This window comes from Gopherus flavomarginatus, chromosome 4, assembly GCF_025201925.1.
Source record: "Gopherus flavomarginatus isolate rGopFla2 chromosome 4, rGopFla2.mat.asm, whole genome shotgun sequence".
Lineage (NCBI taxonomy): Eukaryota > Metazoa > Chordata > Testudines > Testudinidae > Gopherus > Gopherus flavomarginatus.
In genome coordinates this window covers 127,509,570-127,528,820 of record NC_066620.1, presented here as the reverse complement: position 1 = coordinate 127,528,820, position 19,251 = coordinate 127,509,570, and the positions used below count along the sequence as shown (strand labels likewise).

The following is a 19,251-nucleotide window of genomic DNA, read 5'->3' as shown; positions in this document are numbered from 1 at the left end:
AGAACTGCTGTGGTACTGCTGCATCATGAAGTGAGAGGGTTAAAAAACCCAACAAACCCTATCATGGTGGTCTAGGAACTAGAACAGAACAGAGTGTAAGTGGGGGAGTAGGATGCAGAGATTCTGCACTGGCTGGGCGTTGTGGGAGAATGCCACAGAACAGAAGCTTTAGCCACACACCACAAAGGGGATTTTTGGGAGAAAGATAGTGGCATGGCAATTAGGTCCCCAAATACATGGATCAACAAAATTAAAAATCACACATTTAGTCTTTTAAACTTGGGAAAGGATTCCGTTCCCTGATTTCTGTAGCAATTTACTGCACAAAACCCTTTTTCTCAGGCCTTGCACTCGGGGAGAGAATTTGGCTCTTGAGCTATTCAAGATGTCCCAGCTTTCACTCTCTCTGCTACTCGGCAAATCATGGAAAGCAAATGCGTTCTTGTTGTGACTTCCCTCTCCCAAGTGAATTTGGGAGCCTTGGATAGCCATGGATTGCTACAGAGATGCTATGCAAACAAGTCTTCAGATTCCAGTGTATCCACAAGATCCACTAAAGCACCACAATGAAGATGACAGTTGACAACTTCACTCCTCTGGCACAAAGGAACTTCATACAATAAGGGTAAAGCTCATCTGTATGGGAGACAAAGTTTCTCGAGATCGTTCTCGCCACCTTTCACTCCAAGGGCACATTTGTTTGACTTTGCTTTCTCAAACATAAATACATAGCAACACATGCTCCACTGCACACACTTTTCCCCCCTTGAGAGAGAATGAGAGAACAGACACATGACAGATTTTAGTTACATTGCTTAACATACTATTGGACTACTAGATGGGGCTCTGATACTACACTGAGGAGCATGGTAGATGAACCTATGCAGAATAGAACATTGCGTGCACTATCACAGGAATGGAGCTTCAGAAAACTTGGACCTGTCTTGCTATAGAGTTTATTTAAATATACCTAATTTGCTTGGAATTATGGAAGAAAATTATCTTTCTTGTTGATATTAGTACAACCTCACTGATTTAATAAGTGTGAGGTAAATAACATTGTTTCTTTTAAAATGTCATTCTGTCATTGACAGGATTCATCTCAATATATTGGAATGTTTCAAATCTGGCTTTCTCAAAGTTTTGTTGTTAGCAGCTTGATTTCTTCTGCTGTTACATCTGGGTTTTGCTTTGATTGCTACGAAGATGACACTGAATCTGAAAATTAACACCCTTAATTTTTAAAATTGTAAGTGAAGATCACTTCACATAAGTGTTTAAGATCTACCATAAAACGAAAACAGGAGTTTTGGTGACTTTGGCCATATTTAAATAAAATAAGTGTGATTCTAAGTGCCACAGGCTTTATTCCAGGGCATGATGGAGTGTACTGAGAGTAAAAATTGTCATTTTAAAATTTCATTCTTGTGTGAATGAGGCTCTTTCCATTGTTTGAATATAATTTATTTTTTCCATAGTATAATTATGATAAAATATGAAACTGTTATATAAATTACAGAAAACCTAAGTGTCTAAGTGATTTTATCTTTTTATTACAGTGATGAATTTATAATATGTAATAAAGAAAAATCTTAAGTCAGTTCCCATTCAAAAAATCTAAACAGAAAATTGAACTGTTGGTTACAGCAGGAAATATTGGTAGCATATTACTGACGGCTACCCTGATGAAGGTTATTTTTGAAGTAAACAAAAAGCAACTATTAATGGAGAAACATTGTCAATCATTAAAGAAATAATATGAATGCAGAGGATCCTTTGGAATCTAGTAAGGAAGAAAGAGCACAACAGAAAGTCAGTCTTCCAACAGTTAATCAAAAGATACATTTTAAAAACGCTTGTACTGGGACATTAAGAAGATAAAGAGACCCCATTTATCCAAATAATTAGTTTGGTTTTCGTGGGATTTGACTTGAAATTTGTCTGAAATCTCAGGAAAAGTTTGTCCTTTTATTTAATCCATAGTATATTGTTTGGGGAACCTCTTAAAGAAAAGAGGATAATTGTGGAGGTTATAGATTAGCTCTCTGGCATTTTATCTGTCATTAGCTTCTAGAATTTTTCCTAGCAAGAGCGCATTTTTGGCTGACGGGATATGTAATAGCAATTATTTCCATATGCTTGCTATGCCTATTTCAGAAATGAGTTATGTAATTAGAGACCCACATCATGTAGACATAAGAGTCTCATCAGGTTTTATATTTTAAAGCATTTCTTTTTAACCCAGCCAACCTTAAAACTGTGCAATCCTATGCCCTTTACTTTCACAAGTTCTCTGTCCTTATTACAGTGAGATTGGGCATTCTGAAAGGCAAAATCTGTGTAGCAGAGGTCAAAATATTTTTTTCATTGTCCGCAGGCCATTTTGTTAATGCAAACATTTCCCCATCACATTCCTTAGCAGAGAGTGCAATCTGAAGATACGTCTTACTTGATGGGCCTTATATGTGGAAGAACTGTAGTCACGCAAATGCAAACTTTCTAACGAAACAGTAGTGAATGAGGCAATGACTAACAAGAGATTATGGTATTGCAAATCTCATCCCTTGTTAACTCTTACCCCATTAGCCTTTTGGGATACCTTGTTCAAAGTTATGGAGCCCACCATACTCTTTCCATCAATTTTCAGGTTCTGTTCAGTACAGAATTCACATATGCTGAAAGGAGATTGCACCATGACCATAAAGTTTATGAAGGTCTCACACCCGCAGGACTATCTCCTGGACTCATAAGTAACCGCCACCAGATATATTCAAATAATGGTCAACTAGTTTTTTTTTTTTCATAAGATTGTGTCATGGAAACTTCTGTAAGAGAGGCATGGAGGATACAGCAATCATTTGGCCAGTCCATTTCTTAATTTAAAAAAAAATCCTAAAAGAATCTAGAATTTTTTTTAAAAGTAAATTTTATCATAAGGCCAAAGTGTTTCTTCATATATTTGCAACAGGCAGCTCAGCTTGGCTCACTAAGAAAGAATGGTTAAACTGATATTGAGAGTTTACAGTACAGCTCATTTTTGTGGCATGTCTGGTATAAACATTTGCTGCAAAGTACCAGAAAGTCTGTTGAAATAATAAAATATAATATCTGTTTCTGAAAGGAACTGTACCTTGTTATGGCATTCAACACTAGTAAAATAAGCTTTATAACATATGAACACAGAAGGTTTATGATTAATACTAATTATAACTACAATTTCCAAACAATCGTTCTTCTAATGAAAGTCAAAAATCTGGAATCTCCCTGCATGTGTAGATAAAAAAAGAGAAGAGGGTGTTTGAGTGGCATGAGAGTGGTTTTAATGGCAATGGAGGAAGATGAATGAGAGGGGAATAGAGGAGTCTCACAGATCCAAAAAATAATGGTTAGTGTGCTCTCCCCTCTCCCCCCAGACAGTCTAAGAGCTACATTATAACCAAATTCTTTTTGTTTTGAAATGTGCTCTAGAAAACTTAAATTAGTAAGGAAAGTTGCATTTTGCCCTTTACATACGGCCAATGCTGATTTCCCACCCCCCACGTTTTGAAGTGAGCTGAAGTGAACATGACTATTAGTACTTCCTTCGTCTTTTGTGTACTAGCACCATTGTGAGCTTGTGACTGCTGCAGCAGAACTAGGAAAAGGAGCATGAGCACATCTTTTTTTCCCAGGACCCCACAGAAATAGTAATGTGCAATTTTTGTAGATCTTTTTTATTTTCTCAGAAGCTACCCCAGCAAGCTACTGAGCATCCTCTGAGAGGTGCTGAAAATTCTCACACTCCATTGTCTACGTTAAGCATTAAAGGTATTCAGCACATTGCAGGATTTACTCCTTTAGGTATGGAATGTGATTTCTTTAAATTAAACACCAAAGGACACTTGCTACCAAGATATAGAAATATTTAAGATCAGCCAAATTTGGGGGATTTATTGATATGTCCCTTTTCAGTTTTACATTGGGTATATTAACATAAAAAGGGTAATTTTAAGGGGTAATCAGAGGTCTGATCTGAAGCCTATCAAAATAAATAGGTATCTTTTCATACACTTCATTGGATTTTGGAATGCCTGTGAAAATTAATAATTCAGGGACTAATGCAAACACTGGTAGGTTTTTTTTAGTTTGGTCTTCTCTTGCATAGATAACCCAGGTCCTACCCTTCTTTCTAACCCCTGTCTCTCTTTCCCTTCTTGTACTGTCAGAGAATTCCTCAGATACTTCCCTAGTCACACAAGTCCTTGGGAACTTCTGGAGACATCACAATGTCTAGATAATACCCATTATGTTTTGTCTTAGTTTTCAGAAGAATGATGTTGACAATAAGCTACTATGAGGCTATCTTGTGAAGCCCTAGTTTCAAAAACAGAAGTGCACTGCATGAAGATTATTCAGTAAATCGTTTCTAAAAGTTTCTTCTTGATAGTGCCTTAACTAGTTAAATCAATGAGAGAGCTGTATATGAATGTGAAAGAATGAATATTTCTAAATTAAAGCAAATGCATCAAAATGTTTGAAGGGTATAAAATAATTCCATAGCAATTCAGGTTAGAAGTTTTTAATCTACTTTTTCTCTGCTAATATTTCTTAGTGCTGCTAAATTTTGGCCTCACTACAGATTAGAGAAAATGATGGAGAGACTAAAGAAAACAGTTTCTGAAAAGAGAAATGGTGGCTTAAGGGAGCAGAAGCCAACTAAATATGAAAAAGAAGTTGGTAGCCTAATAAAGAGGAATTAATGTTTGGTAATACATTAGTTGGCACACTTTGTCCTTGAGTGAATTTAAGGCCCCTTAATGGTGTTTACTGGGCACTGGAAATGCTGTCAAGCAATGAAGCAGAGACCTTCTTGACTACTCATGGTCACTTAAAATCTCATGGGACATTTCACAAGAGTAAGAATATTAATGCCAGTGTCCTACGCATATTCTAACTAAGTTATGCCTATCTAAAACTTCCTCTAATGTTTTAAGTGGAGATGGAATCCATCTTCACTACTTCCCTTAAAGAGTCAACCTCTGATTACTCCTATGGAATCCAGTTAATTAAATTGCAGTGCATGGATACTGATGGTCCCATTTATGTCAGTAGTCACAAGGGGATTACAGGTCTGGGCTCTAACTTTTTACCTTACAGCTTATTGATTCTTAGAAGATGTCAAATCCAAAATAGATGCCATCTTGCACCAGGCCAGACTCTTGAAAAGCATCTAAGAAGCAAGTTGTTTCAAGCAACATTACTTATATAAGATTGTCAGTATTTCCCTTCCGTTTTACAGGCAGGAGCCAAATCAAAAAGTTGATTGTGTCAACTTCTCTTTGTTTAAAATAATGCAACAAAGATTTCTTATGAACTGAAAATAAAGAGCCTTATGTTAGATAGCTGAACAATATTATAAATTCTTTCTTCCTGTAAAGTTTGGCAAGCTTCCAATAGGTGCCTCTTCTAAATGATATGCATTTTTGTACTACAGTATCATTTACCATATATAAGCCATAAGTATATTTTTGTTCATTTGCCTCTATTTATAAGGATACATTTAAGGCCTATGAATGAAAGCTGTTCTGAGTCTGTTCAAAAAATTCAAGTAATCCTTCCTTCTTAATTGCATGGACTCTAGTATATTTTGGATACATGTCTTGCCTCATCCAAAGTTTACAAAGAGTTTACTATAATAGTGGTAACTCCTTAGAATAAGTTTTCATGTTTGTGTGATCTCCTTCATGTCTTCCTTCTGTTGCCATCTCTAAAAAATATCTATTCTCCTTTCTTTGGGAAGTGTAAAGTAAGTCCTAATTGCATGGCAGATTCTGGAGCAGTAAGAGTAGTTCTAAGAGATGTCTCTTCCTTCTGAGTTTTTCTGTTAAGACTTCTCCCAAGCAAAAACTGTGGATGACTCTGTTTAGCCAAATACTCAGTAAGATTATGGTCACTAAGTGGTTCATCCTGCTTGCTGTCACTTTTTATTCGTGGCAAGATGATAGAGTTGCTGTTATTCAGGGATATCCCCTCCCAGGGATATTTTTAACCTCTCTCTGAAGATATAAATACATCCAATATTTCTAATTTAATATTTTAGTGTTAGGTGGTAGATTGACAGCCCAAGAGACAAAATCTGTTTATCCACAGAACAGGTGCAGCACAGACAAATAATTACAACTTTCCCCATTCTTAACCAGCAGTGTGTTTTCCAAATCATAGAATCATAGGACTGGAAGGGACCTCTAGAGGTCACCTAGTCCAGTCCCCTGCACTCATGGCAGGACTAAGTATTATCTAGACCATCCCTGACTGGTATTTGTCTAACCTGCTCTTAAAAATGTCCATTCATGGAGATTCCACAAGTTCCCTAGGCAATTTATTCCAGTGCATAACCACTCTGACAGGAAGTTTTTCCTAATGTCCAACCTAAACCTCTCTTGCTGCAATTTAAGCCCGTTGCTTCTTGTCCTATCCTCATAGGTCAAGAAGAACAATTCTTCTCCCTCCTCCTTGTAACAAACTTGAAAACTGTTATCATGTCCCCTCTCAGTCTTCTCTTTTCCAGACTAAACAAATGCAATTTTTTTCATAGGTCATGTTTTCTAGACCTTTAATAATTTTTGTCACTCTTCTCTGGACTTTCTCCAGTTTGTCCTCATCTTTCCTGAAATGTGGCGCCCAGAACTGGACACAATACTCTAGTTGAGGCCTAGTCAGCATGGAGTAGAGTGGAAGAATTACTTCTTGTGTCTTGCTTACAACACGCCTGCTAATACACCCCAGAATGATGTTTTCTTTTTTTGTAACAGTGTTACACTGTTGAGTCATATTTATCTTATGATCCACTATGACCCCCAGATCCCTCTCCGCAGTACTCCTTCCTAGGCAGCCAGTTCCCATTTTGTAATGTGTGCAACTGATTGTTCCTTCCTAAGTGGAGTACTTTGCATTTGTCCTTATTGAATTTCATCCTATTTACTTCAGACCATTTCTCCAGTTTGTCCAGATAACTTAGCATGATGTACAAGCTTGTTACCCTGTCAAAGAAAGCTATCAGTTTAGTTTGACACAGTTTATTCTTGACAAATCTATGCTGACTGTTACTTATCATCTTATTATCTTCTAGATCAGGAGTGGGCAAACTACAGCTTTGGATCCGGCCCATGGGATTTCACCCCTCCGGGCACAGTCCCCCACAGCTCCCATTGGCAAGGGCAGCGCATGTGGAGCCCTCCATCCCCCTCCTCCCCACCTCCAGGGGCCACAGTGCTTCCTGGAGTGGCGCGGGTCTGGGGACAGGGCAAGCATGCAGGGAGCCTGTCCTGGACCCGGTGCGCGCCGCTGCTACCCCAGAGCCACTTGAAGTAAGCAGCGCCAGGCCGGAGCCTGAACCCCTCCTGCACCCCACCTCCTAACTCCCTGCCCTAAGCCTCCTACCTGCACCTTGCACCCCAACTCCCTGTTCTGACCCCCTCATACACTCCGCACCACTCCTGCGCCCCAACCCCCTGCCCCAGCCCTGCATACAATTTCCCCACACAAATGTGGCCCTCGGCCCAAAAAGTCTGCCCACCCCTGTTCTAGGTATTTGCAAATTGATTGCATAATTATTTGCTCCATTATCTTTCTGGGCACAGAAGTTAAACTGACTGGTCTATAATTCCCCAGGTTGTCCTTATTTCCTTTTTTATAGATTGGCACTATATTTGCCCTTTTCCAGTCTTCTGGAATCTCTCCTCTCTTCCTACTTTTCAGTGATAATCTCTGACGGCTCAGATATTTCCTCAGTCAGCTCCTTGAATATTCTGGTGACTTGAAGACATCTAGTTTTCTGAGTAATTTTTAATTTGTTCTTTTCCTATTTTAGCCTCTGATCCTACATCATTTTCACTGACATTCACTATGTTAGACGTCCAGTCATGACCAACCTTCTTGGTGAAAACTGAAACAAATAAATCATTAAGCCATTCCCACATTTTCTGTTATTATTTTCCCCCTCCTCATTGAGTAATGGTCCTACACAGTACTTGGTCTTCCTCTAGGAATCGCTCTAGGAATGAGAGGGGAGTTCAGTTTCCAGAACCATATAGTGGTTGACCATTTTCTCTTCTGTGACTTGCAGCAAGGGTTCCAGTTGTTGTGATGCAGATGTTTGTCCATCAAGAACTGTCTTCATTTATATAGGTCACTAAGGCCATGTCTACACTTGGAGCTGCCTATGTGCACCACATAGCTCATGATAATCGGCTTAACATGAGTCCCAGTAACACCGTTGGATTATTTTTTTCCTGCAGCCTGTGTGAGGCAGTAACATGATGATATTCTCTGACATGCTAGGGATCCACCGGAACCTTGTCACTTGAAAGATGATATATCTGCCAATGATGACATATCTGTGAATATTCATTGTAACTCATGCCATGCTAGATATGTGAAACAGCAGTGAAGTGATTAAAGTGTATGGGAGATGACAGGGAGCAGTTTGCTAACCTTTTAAAATAAAACCCTTCTACTGTGCCTACCACAGTTACCTGGAATTGACATCACCGTCCTCCATTATCCTGTTTTTATGGTTGACTGCTTAGAATGGGATGCCGACCTCTTTAAATGTCTCTAACTATGAGTAACCCTTCTCCCCTCCATGCCCCAAAAAGTCAGATGCAAATTCATTTTTAAATGAGTACATCATGAACCCTGACCTCCAGATATATCATCACAAAATATTTGTGCATTCATTTCTACAGTATGTCAGCAGCAACTCCCTTGGTGCATTTCTTTAGGAGCTAGGTGTTCCATCTGGGCAGTGGACCTGGGGGTTGCAGCTGTCATTTAAGAAATGTGTCACCTGGCTAACAGATTTTTTAGGTTTCAATTTGGCTTAATGTGAGTCACATATTTGTTGAAGTTTCATGAGTATCAGGGCAAGTTTAAATTTCCTGTGCTGCTTTTGTACTTTACTTTCTGTGTTAGAGTCTGCGGGTCAGATCCTCAGGTGGTGTGAATTAGAATAGCTCTATTGAAGTTAATTACATTAATGGAATGCTGATTTAGCAGCTAAAAATCTGGCCCATGAAATACAAGCTTCATCATAAGTATAGAGATTGGCTCTTTTCCATGACTGTTAAAGCAGTGTGTTAAGTTTGATCCTCTTTGATTTGATACTTTCTGTTGGAGACAAGTTAGTGTTTCATTCTTGTTGTCGGGCAAGTTACTATTTAGTGTTATTGCAGAATGATTTAGTTTAAGCTTGGGCAGGTACTCTACTGATGTAAAGTTTGTCTTGGGCATGTAACTACTTGTGTCAATGTTGTCTACTTCAGCTGTAGAATCTAGAGGAAGTTTCTGACAGACAGAAAGGCAAGAACTTTTATATATCAAAAAGCCAAGTTAAGTTCACTGAAAAGGGAGCAAATCTGACCCTCTCCTGGGTAGCTGAAATTCCTTATTTTGTTAAAAAACATGTTTGTAATGAACTCACATTCACTCAAAATGTTTTAATATTTGAATTAGTAGTATTCTACACTTCATGCAAAGTAATGCACATTGGAAAACAATCCTAACTATGCATATAAAATGATGGGGTCTAAATTAGCTGTTACCACTCAAGAAAGAGATGTTGGAGTCATTGTGGATAGTTCTCTGAAAACATCCACTCAATGTGCAGTGGTAGTCAAAAAAGCGAACAGAATGCTCAGCATCATTAAGAGAGGGATAGATAATAAGACAGAAAATATCGTATTGCCTCTATATAAATCCATGGTACACCCACGTTTTGAATACTACATGCAGATGTGGTCGCCCTGTCTCAAAAAAGATACATTAGACTTGGAAAAGGTTCTGAAAAGGGCAACAAAAATGATTAGGGGTATGGAATGGCTGCCATATGAGGAGACATTAATAAGAGGGACTTTTCAGCTTGGAAAAGAGACGACTGAGGAGGGATATGATAGAGGTATATAAAGTCATGACTGGTGTGGAGAAAGTAAATAGGGAAGTGTTATTTACTCCTCATAACACAAGAACTAGGGTCACCTAATGAAATTAATAGGCAGAAAGTTTAAAACAAACAAAAGGAAGTATTTTTTCACACAACGCAGAGTCAACCTGTGGAACTCCTTGTCAGAGGATTTTGTGAAGACCATGACAACAACAGGGTTCAGAAAAGAACTAGATAAATTCATGGAGGATAGGTCCATCAATGGCTATCAGCCAGGATGTCCAGGGATGGTGTCCATAGCCTCTGTTTGCCAGAAGCTGAGAATGGGCAACAGGAGGTGGATCACTCAATGATTACCTGTTTTGTTCATTCCCTTTGGGACACCTGGCTTTGGCCACTGTCGAAAGACAGGATACTGGGCTAGATGGACCTTTGGTCTGACCCAGTACGGGCCATTCTTACGTTTCTTATGTTGATTCTAACCTAAAATCACCATAGTAGAACCCAGATACTGTGAACTCTAGCAGTACTATTACATTTATGATGAAGTATGGCGAAAGATTGCCAAATTGTTTACATTGATTCCAATATACAAGCTGTGATTGTATTTAAAGATGCTTCCACTTACAGTGAAGTTGAGCTTTGAACTTAGCTCTAAAATGGTTCCCTTCTCATTAATTTACTGTAGTTCACCCATTGGCCCCTGCCATATTTAAGCTGTTCCAGGATAAGGCACTTACAATGGCACCTCTGCCTCCTGAACACAGACTGAGCTTTGAATGTGCAAAGATCTAGTAAGAACCAAAATAACATGATTTGAAAATGAGGGGGTCTCTGAATACTTGTTCAAGGGTCTGTACACTGATCAGTTGTTCACGACATAGAGGTGAAAACTCTGGGATTCAGTATGCAGTTTTCAGAGTGGTAGCTGTGTTAATCTGTATCAGCAAAAACAGACATTACAAAACCTAAACCTAATTTCCCCAATACTATTTTTCCCCTACTGTTGTTCACACCTTCTTGTCAACTGTCTGAAATGGGCCACTCTCATTACCACTTCAAAAGTTATTTTTTCTTCCTTGGTATCCTGCTGTCAATTGAATTGTCTTGTTAGTCTGACCTCACACATGGTAAGACAACTCACATCTTTTCATGTATTTATACCTGCTACTGTATTTTCCACTCCATGCATCTGATGAAGTGGGTTCTAGCCCACAAAAGCTTATACTCAAATAAATCTGTTAGTTTCTAAGGTGCCATAAGGACTCCTCGTTGTATGGAGTTGTACACCATAGCTGGAAAATGTGTATAGCATTTTCTAGTGTAGACAATGTTTAATAGTCACATGAGGCACCTTCTGTGTTTGATAGAGAAGAATTCACCTTCTGAGCTCCCATGCTCTGTTGGTGTAAATTAAATTTTTCGTAAAAGCAATCTGCACCCAAAATGAATTAATGGGTCTAAATTCTGTCCTGAATTGTACATCATGCAATTCCATCAAAGTCAATGGTATTTCATGAGATTGTTAGTCAGGCAGAATGTAACATTTAAAGTACAAAGAAATCTATCTCTTTATTAATAAGATCACATAGTTCAGAGTCATTTTAGTGCAAAAGAAAGATGCAAAAGCATATAATGGATTAACCAGACTTCCCAAGTTTTGTGGCTCTAAGGAGACAGTAAAAAAAAAAAAAAAAAAAAACACCCTAGATGTGTGCAGACTTGTTCACCTAAGTCAGTTAGCGTCTCAGTTAATTTATTTGGAAATGTTTGCAGTTGTCAAATGGAAATGATGAGTTTCTAGGGAAAATGTGTAAAACCTTTGACTGTAAGGGCTACAGTTCTTCTACACTGAACAACTGCAAACTCCAGTGAGAAACTTTGTTGCACCTGGCAACAAGCCCTGGTTACTAGATTTAGAGTTTGATTTGGCAGAAAATGACAGAAGTTGTTGAGGAACAGAATGTACATGTAAGGATTTGGGAAAGGATAATAGTTAAGGCATCGTCTTAAAGATAGTCAGCTCCACCACACCTTTAGTTGTCTATCTTTATATTTTAGAAAAGGGATAGAAAGTAAGACAGAATATAATTCCATTATAGAAATCTATGATGTGCTCACACCTTGAATACTGTGTCCGGTTCTGGTTGCCTCATCTCAAAACAGATATAGTGGAACTGGAGAAGGTTCAGAGGAGGTCAACAGAGATGATCAAGGGTGTGGAGTGGCTTCCATACAAAGAGAGATTTAAAAGCTTAGAGCTGTTCATCATAGAAAAAAGATGATTAAGGGGGCTATGATAGAGAGAGGTCTATAAAATTATGTGTGTGGAAAAAAATGAATAGAGAAGTGTTATTTACACTTTCACACAATACAAACAAAAACGGGGTTACCACCCAATGAAATTAATAGGTAGCAGATTTAATAAAAAACAAGAGGAAGTACTTTTTCTACACAATGCACAATCATCCTGTGGAACTCATTGTCATGAGATGTTCTGATGGCCAGAGGCATAATTTCATTCAAAAAAGGACTGGATAAGTTCATGGAGGACAGGTCCATCAGTGGCTGTTAGTCAAGATGATCAGGGATGCAACCCCATGCTCTGGGTCAACCCTAAACCTCTGACTGCCAGAAGCCAGGAGTGGAAGACTGGATCACTCCATAATTGCCCTGTTTTGTACAATCCCTCTGAAGCTCTGGTATAGGGTGCTGTCGGAGATAGGATACTGGGCAAGTTGGACCATGGTCTGACCCAGTGTGGTAGCTTTTATGTTCTTAGTGACTCCACAGTATTAATTAATGAATGAGTGTACAGTCTTCTTTAATCATATTCCATCAGAACCTCTAGCATACCTGTTTAGTCTGCTATTTATAAAAGTTTAAGTTGAAATCCTGGCGCCACTAAAGTCAATGATAAAACTCCCTTTAGCTGCAATGGGCCAGGTTTCACCCCTCCTCTCCCCTCCCTCCCTCCCCCCAGTAAATGTTCAAAATGTATTTTTATAAATAAAAAACATTGTAAGGTGAATGAGTAGAGGTTAAAGAGAACTGAAAGCTCTGCAAGCAGTTGCTTATTTCTCATAGCAAGTATTGATATTCAGGATATATTCCTTCAAACGCTGCTCTGCAAAACAAGTCTGAAACGTACATGATCCTATTGATTATGAGAATCCTTTGCTCTGCAAATTTTTCCCTGCTTAAATTTAATCCTTTGTTAGGCTTAGCATAATTATTATTCTTCACACAAGCAAATCAGATTTTTGAATAATAGCATTTTATTCCAGCTATTTCGTGTATTTGTTTGAATTTTGTATTTTTGATTATTCTAAATGTGTACATTTGCTTTCATATCGATAGGCCAAAGTCTCCCTTACTTACTCTGGCATAGCTCAATTCCATGACTGTTTGATGGCCTACGTGAAATACAATAGTGGCCTGAATCTACTTCCTGGTGGACAAGGTGTCCATGTTGCAAAAAACTCATTCACAGTTGGCACTCTTCTTGGCAGTCTTAACAGAGAGTCCAAGAACTGATTGAGCATGGAGACTTCTGGAAGTGGCCCCTCTAGGTCAGGGATGAGCAATATTGGCAGTTGTGAAGGGGAACACTCACTGCCAATACTGCTTAGTGGTAAGGCTGGTGTGGCAAGTTGACTTCCTCACAGGCATTCCCCTTTTCCACTACTGCTCCACCCTGCAGTAATCTGTCCTTTCAGTCACTCAGCCCTTTGTCCAGGTCACATTTTCAAGTCCACCCCTTTCAGGATAGATAAAAGAAGAGTTCAATAACAGGTAAGCCTTCAGGACCAAATGAAGGATTCAGGGTTTCCTCCTTGGCTCATGGTCTTGTGGTCTAGAACTTTATATCTTCCAGGTCTTCCCCCAACTAAGTTCCCCACTGAGGGGTAGATTCCTGTAATGATCCCTCTTTAGGGGGTAGTCAGGAAGCCCAGGCCCACAGCCTCCACCAGGCTCCAAATTAGAGCCCAATGGTAGGCACTTAAGTTGTGCACCACGGGGTGCTGTGCAGCTCTTTCTCTGGATCACTTCCTACTAGTCCCCTTTCTTCCCACAGGGTAAAGTAAAAGATTGAACATAAAGATGAAATTCCTGACCCTCAGAGAATCAGTGATCTCTTTGCACACTTGGTTAGGCCACCATAGCCAGGTCTCAGGCAGCAACAGCTCCTATGGAGTTCCTTCCCAGGAGCTGAGAGTGCAAGTCAGCTCACTTGCACTGTCTGCCTGCTAGTGAGCTACTTTGCTTCCCTTTTAAATTTCCTCCTCCAGCAGGGTTGCCAACTTTCTGATTGTAGAAAACCACATTAAACCACTGCCCCGTGCTTTCCCCAAGGCTATGCCCCTTCTCCAAGACCCCAACCCCACTCACTCCATCCCCCCCTCCCTCGCTCACTCTCCCCCCCCACCCTTGTTCACTTGCTCATTTTCACTGGGCTGGGGCAAGAGGTTGGGGTGCAGAAGGAAGTGAGGGCTCTGGCTGGGGGTGTGGGCTCTGGGGTGGGGCCGGGATGAGGGGTGTGGGACGCAGGAGAGGGCTCCAGGCTGGGGGATGGGGCTGAGGGGTCTGGAATGCAGAAGAGGATGAGAGGTGTGGGCTCCTGGAGGGAGTTAGGGTGCAGGAGGGGGCTCGGGGCTGAGGCAAGGGGTTGAGGTGCGGGCTCCCTGAAGCAGCCGATATGTCCCTGCAGCCCTTAGGCAGAGGTGCAGCCAGGCAGGTCTGCGTGCTGTCTGTGCCCACAGGCTCTGCCACTGCAATTCCCTTTGGCCACAGTTCCCAGTCAATGGCAGCTACGGAACCAGTGCCCAAGGTGAGGGTAGCACACGGCGCCTCCCTGGCTGCCCCTGCATCTAGGGGCCAAAGGGACATGCTGGTTGCTTCTGGGAGCCACACATAGCCAGGGAGCCTGCCTGCCTTAGCCCCACTGTGCCACTGACTGGACTTTTAGCGGCCCAATCAGCAGTGCTGACCAGAGCCGCCAGGGTCCATTTTTGACCAAGAGCACTTGGAGGAGTGGAAGGTGATCAGTCAACATCGATTCACCAAGGGCAAGTCATGCCTGACCAACCTGATTGCCTTCTATGATGAGATAACTGGCTCTGTGGATTTCGGGAAAGCAGTGGACATGATATATCTTGACTTTTAACAAAGCTTTTGATAAGGTCTCCCACAGTATTCTTGCCAGTAAGTTACAAAAGTATGGATTGGATGAATGGACTATAAGATGGATAGAAAGCTGGCTAGATTGTCAAGCTCAAAGAGTAGTGATCAACAGCTCAATATCTAGTTGGCAGCCAGTATCAAGTAGAGTGCCCCAGCGGTCAGTCCTGGGGTTAGTTTTGTTGAACTGGATGATGGGATGAATTGCACCCTCAGCATGTTCGCAGATGACACTAAACTGTGGGGAAAGGTAGATACGCTGGAGGGTAGGGATAGGGTCCAGAGTATCCTAGACAAATTGGAAGATTGAGCCAAAAGAAATCTGATAAGGTTCAAAAAGCTCAAGTGCAGAGTCCTGCACTTAGGACTGAAGAATCCCATGCACTGCTACGGGCTGGTGACCAACTGACAAAGCAGCAGTTCTGCAGAAAAGGACCTAGGGATTACAGTGGATGAGAAGCTGGATATGAGTCAGCAGTGTGCCCTTGTTGCCAAGAAGGCTAACCGCATATTGGGCTCCATTAGTAGGAGCATTGCCAGCAGATCGAGGGAAGTGAATATTCCCCTCTATTCGGCATTGGTGAGACCACATCTGGAGTATTGCGTCCAGTTTTGGGCCTCCCACTACAGAAAGGATGTGGACAAATTGGAGAGAGTCGAGCGGAGGGCAGCGAAATCAGGGGGCTGGGGCACGACTTACGAGAAGAAGCTGAGGGAATGGGGCTTGTTTAGTCTGCAAAAGAGAAAAGTAAGGGGAGATTTGATAGCAGCCTTCAACTATCTGAAGGGGAGGTTCCAAAGAGGATGGAGCTCGTCTGTTCTCAGTGGTGGCAGATGACAGAAGAAGGATCAGTGGTCTCAAGTTTCAGTGGGGGAGGTCTAGGTTGGATGTTAAGAAACACTATTTCAGTAGGAGGGTGGTAAAGCACCGAAATGGGTTACCTGGGAAGGTGGTGGAATCTCCATCCTTAGAGGTTTTTAAGGCCCGGCTGGGATCATTTAGCTGGTGTGGGTCCTGCTCCTGAGGTCTCTTCTAATCCTAATTTTCTATGATTCTATGCCTGGCAACCTTATCATCCAGCTTCTGCAGGCTTTGCATGTGCAGCAAGATGGGGCTACCTGGGCCCAGAGAAGCTCTTAATCCCTTCCTTTTCAGTGTGAGGTTTGTATTCCCCATCACAGCAGGTCAGTATAGAATAGTTTGCACTGTTTCTGCCCATGTAATACTTGCTCTGGAAAGATATACTGTGCTATCATAGAAGACCCCAGAAGACCACCACGCAGATACTTTTCACCAGCATTAAATTCACTTAAAAATAAAAGATTGTAACAAACATTGAGAAGAATATTAAGTTTATGTTATTACTTTCAGATTAGAGGTCATCCTTGAAATTTACCAGTTTTACCTCAGATAAATGGATATTACCTCAATACCTGTAATATTACCTAATTTTCCACATATCTACTCCTGCAGCAAAACCTAGAATACTTCAGATACTGAGGTAAAGATATCCATTTATCTATGGAAAAGGAATTCGTTTATTGAATGCAACTAATGAGCTTTTAAGGATGACTACTGTATCTATTTAGAAACAAGTGAAATGCTCCAGAGAGACTTAATAGATAGTCCTATGATGTATGTGTTAGGAACATACATCATAGGACTGGAAGTGACCATCTGTGTTATTAAGTCCAGTCCCCTAGTATTTCAGGCAACCCTGTCCTATAAAACCCCATTCATAAATTTATCAAGCTTCAGATGAAAACTAGTTAGGTTGTTTCCTGTTGGAAGGCTGTTGAACTCAGCATTAGGTACTTAATTTCAAAGATACTGAGATACTTACACATGAAAGCCTGGTGAAAAATCTTTGGACTTCAATTTATTAATTGACTTTTCTTCTTTGACAGGTTAGTGAAGGATGCTCCATGGGATGAGGTCCCTCTTGCTCACTCTTTGGTTGCGTTTGCCACTGCTTATGACTTCTTGTACAACTACCTTAGCAAGACTGAACAGGAAAGATTTCTTGAGGTGATTGCTAATGCCTCAGGATATATGTATGAAACATCATACAGGCGTGGATGGGGTTTTCAGTACCTACATAACCATCAGCCTACCAACTGCATGGCCCTGCTGGCAGGAAGCCTGGTTATGATGAATCAAGGTATGCACTAATCAGTGGAGACATTCTTTTTAAAGTGTGTTAGTCGCATTTGTAAGTTATGAATAAAATCTCAAGAACTGATACGAGTATGTATTCTAAGTTGTACATGTTAGTGCTCAACCTCTAATTCAGCCATGTGTAAACGTGCAAGTGTATGTATCAGCTAAAGTACAGCTATATTCAGCATCTTTTTTTTAATTGTTGATTACACATATAACTCTACTGGTTTTCATTCATATGTATATATATATATAAATCAGTTACACACGGTGTAAATTGTACAGATTGTTGTAAAGGTGAAGATCAATAATTGTCAAATCACTACTTGTAGGTATTAAAACAAATGTGACCATCCCAAGCATCCAAGTGTAGGCTCTTCAAGTCTTTCTAATTCAGGCTAAGTGAATAGATCAGAAATTCCTTGGGGTGGGGGCCATCTTTTTGTTAAGCATTTGTACTGTGCCTGCAGCTGATCACTGATTAGGATACCTTACCCTCCCTACAATAGTAATAGTAATATACCTAAGGGTTTTTTTTTCCCCCCTGACATATAGAGTGTGAAAGTTGGCTTTATCTAAGTAGGTTCCCTAAATGTTCACCCATTCCTCATAATCTACTCTTTCCCCTTTGTGGTAGCTGAGGGTTGTCCCCACTTTCTCTGAGAGTAAAGAGCAGTAACTATGGTTTGCATCCAACAAGGTTGGCATCATGAATCTATCAGAATTTGCAGTTTGGGCTGAACACTTGATGTGAGCATGTGGCTACTATCATCTACTTTTAGCAACTTCAAATTCTTTTAGGAATTGGTAACATGAAACAAATATTACTTTTGAGTTAAAATTAGCAGAATAAATCTGTCCTAGATAGTGACTAAAATTAAATTTAGGAAGAATTTTGATTTCTGTAGTTTATATCTGTAAGTTTCCAAAAAGTAAAAAGAAAAAAAAATTATTGTAGTATTGCAGTATAGTTTTAGATTGTCTTTCTAGCAATACAATGCTGTTTAAAAATGTATTCTCTTTTAGCTTATGATAGAGCAAACAAATAGGTGAGGTAAACACATAATTATATAAAACTAATTTATTTTAATATTATGACTTTCAGGGCCAGCTCCAGGGGTTTTGCCGCCCGAAGCAGCCAAAAAAATTGCGATCTGTGGCAATTCAGCGGGAGGTCCTTCACTCCGAGTGGGAGTGAGGGACCCTCCGCCGAATTCCTGTCGAATACCTGAAAGTGCCGCCCTGCTCCGGAATTGCTGCCCCAAGCACCTGCTTGATAAGCTGGTGTCTGGAGCCAGCCCTGATGACTTTATACAATGTGAATAACATACCATATGTAAGGAGTATTACAGTTGCGTCTAGAGGACCCAATTAAGATCAAGATCCCATTGTGCTTGGCATTGTGCAAACACCTTGTGTTGAGTCCTGCTCCAAACAGCTTACAGTCCTAATAGACAAAATAGACAAAGGAATCATTATTATCTCCATTGTATAGATGGGAGGGATTGTCACACAGAGAGATTAAGTGGCTTGCCCAAGGTCAGACGTGATAGTTGTGGCAAAGCTATAATTGAGCCCAGTTCCAGATGCAGTCTAAGTATTCAATAAATTATGATCTTCTGAGTTAAAATAACAACTCAGGTTGTTTTGAAAAATATTTGGATAACCAATAGGCTGATACATAATGTTCTCTAAAGGAAAACACTGATTCTCTTTTCACATTTGACTAGAGATGGTATTAAATAGCCTACTTGTTCCTTCTTATACACTGATGTGTAATAGATTGATGGGATGGAATAGTTGTAAACCAAGTAACAGCCACCTACTGTATGTTTCAGGATGATAAATGCACTGTTACTACTGAACCATGAGACGATAATTCTCCCTAGTGTGATATTTTAGATCAACAGTAAGGGTACATGTTAGAAATGCTAAAGAAATATTAACAACCAAAATATTTATTGTGGCTTTTATGTCACAGCACATAGTA

At 40.2% G+C, this 19,251-nt stretch overlaps 2 protein-coding genes across 4 annotated transcripts in view; both read left to right on the top strand.

Annotated features, from left to right (window-relative positions):
- LOC127049179 (uncharacterized) overlaps positions 1-19,251 on the top strand; it is a 419,610-nt gene that overhangs the window by 183,126 nt on the left and 217,233 nt on the right. The window lies entirely within an intron of this gene.
- Positions 1-19,251, top strand: part of DSE (dermatan sulfate epimerase) — a 50,840-nt gene that overhangs the window by 19,818 nt on the left and 11,771 nt on the right. For all 3 annotated transcript variants that reach the window (XM_050949516.1, XM_050949517.1, XM_050949518.1), the window contains one exon: positions 17,009-17,262. In XM_050949516.1, coding sequence (XP_050805473.1) covers positions 17,009-17,262 — 254 coding nt within the window. The remainder of the gene's footprint in view (positions 1-17,008; positions 17,263-19,251) is intronic.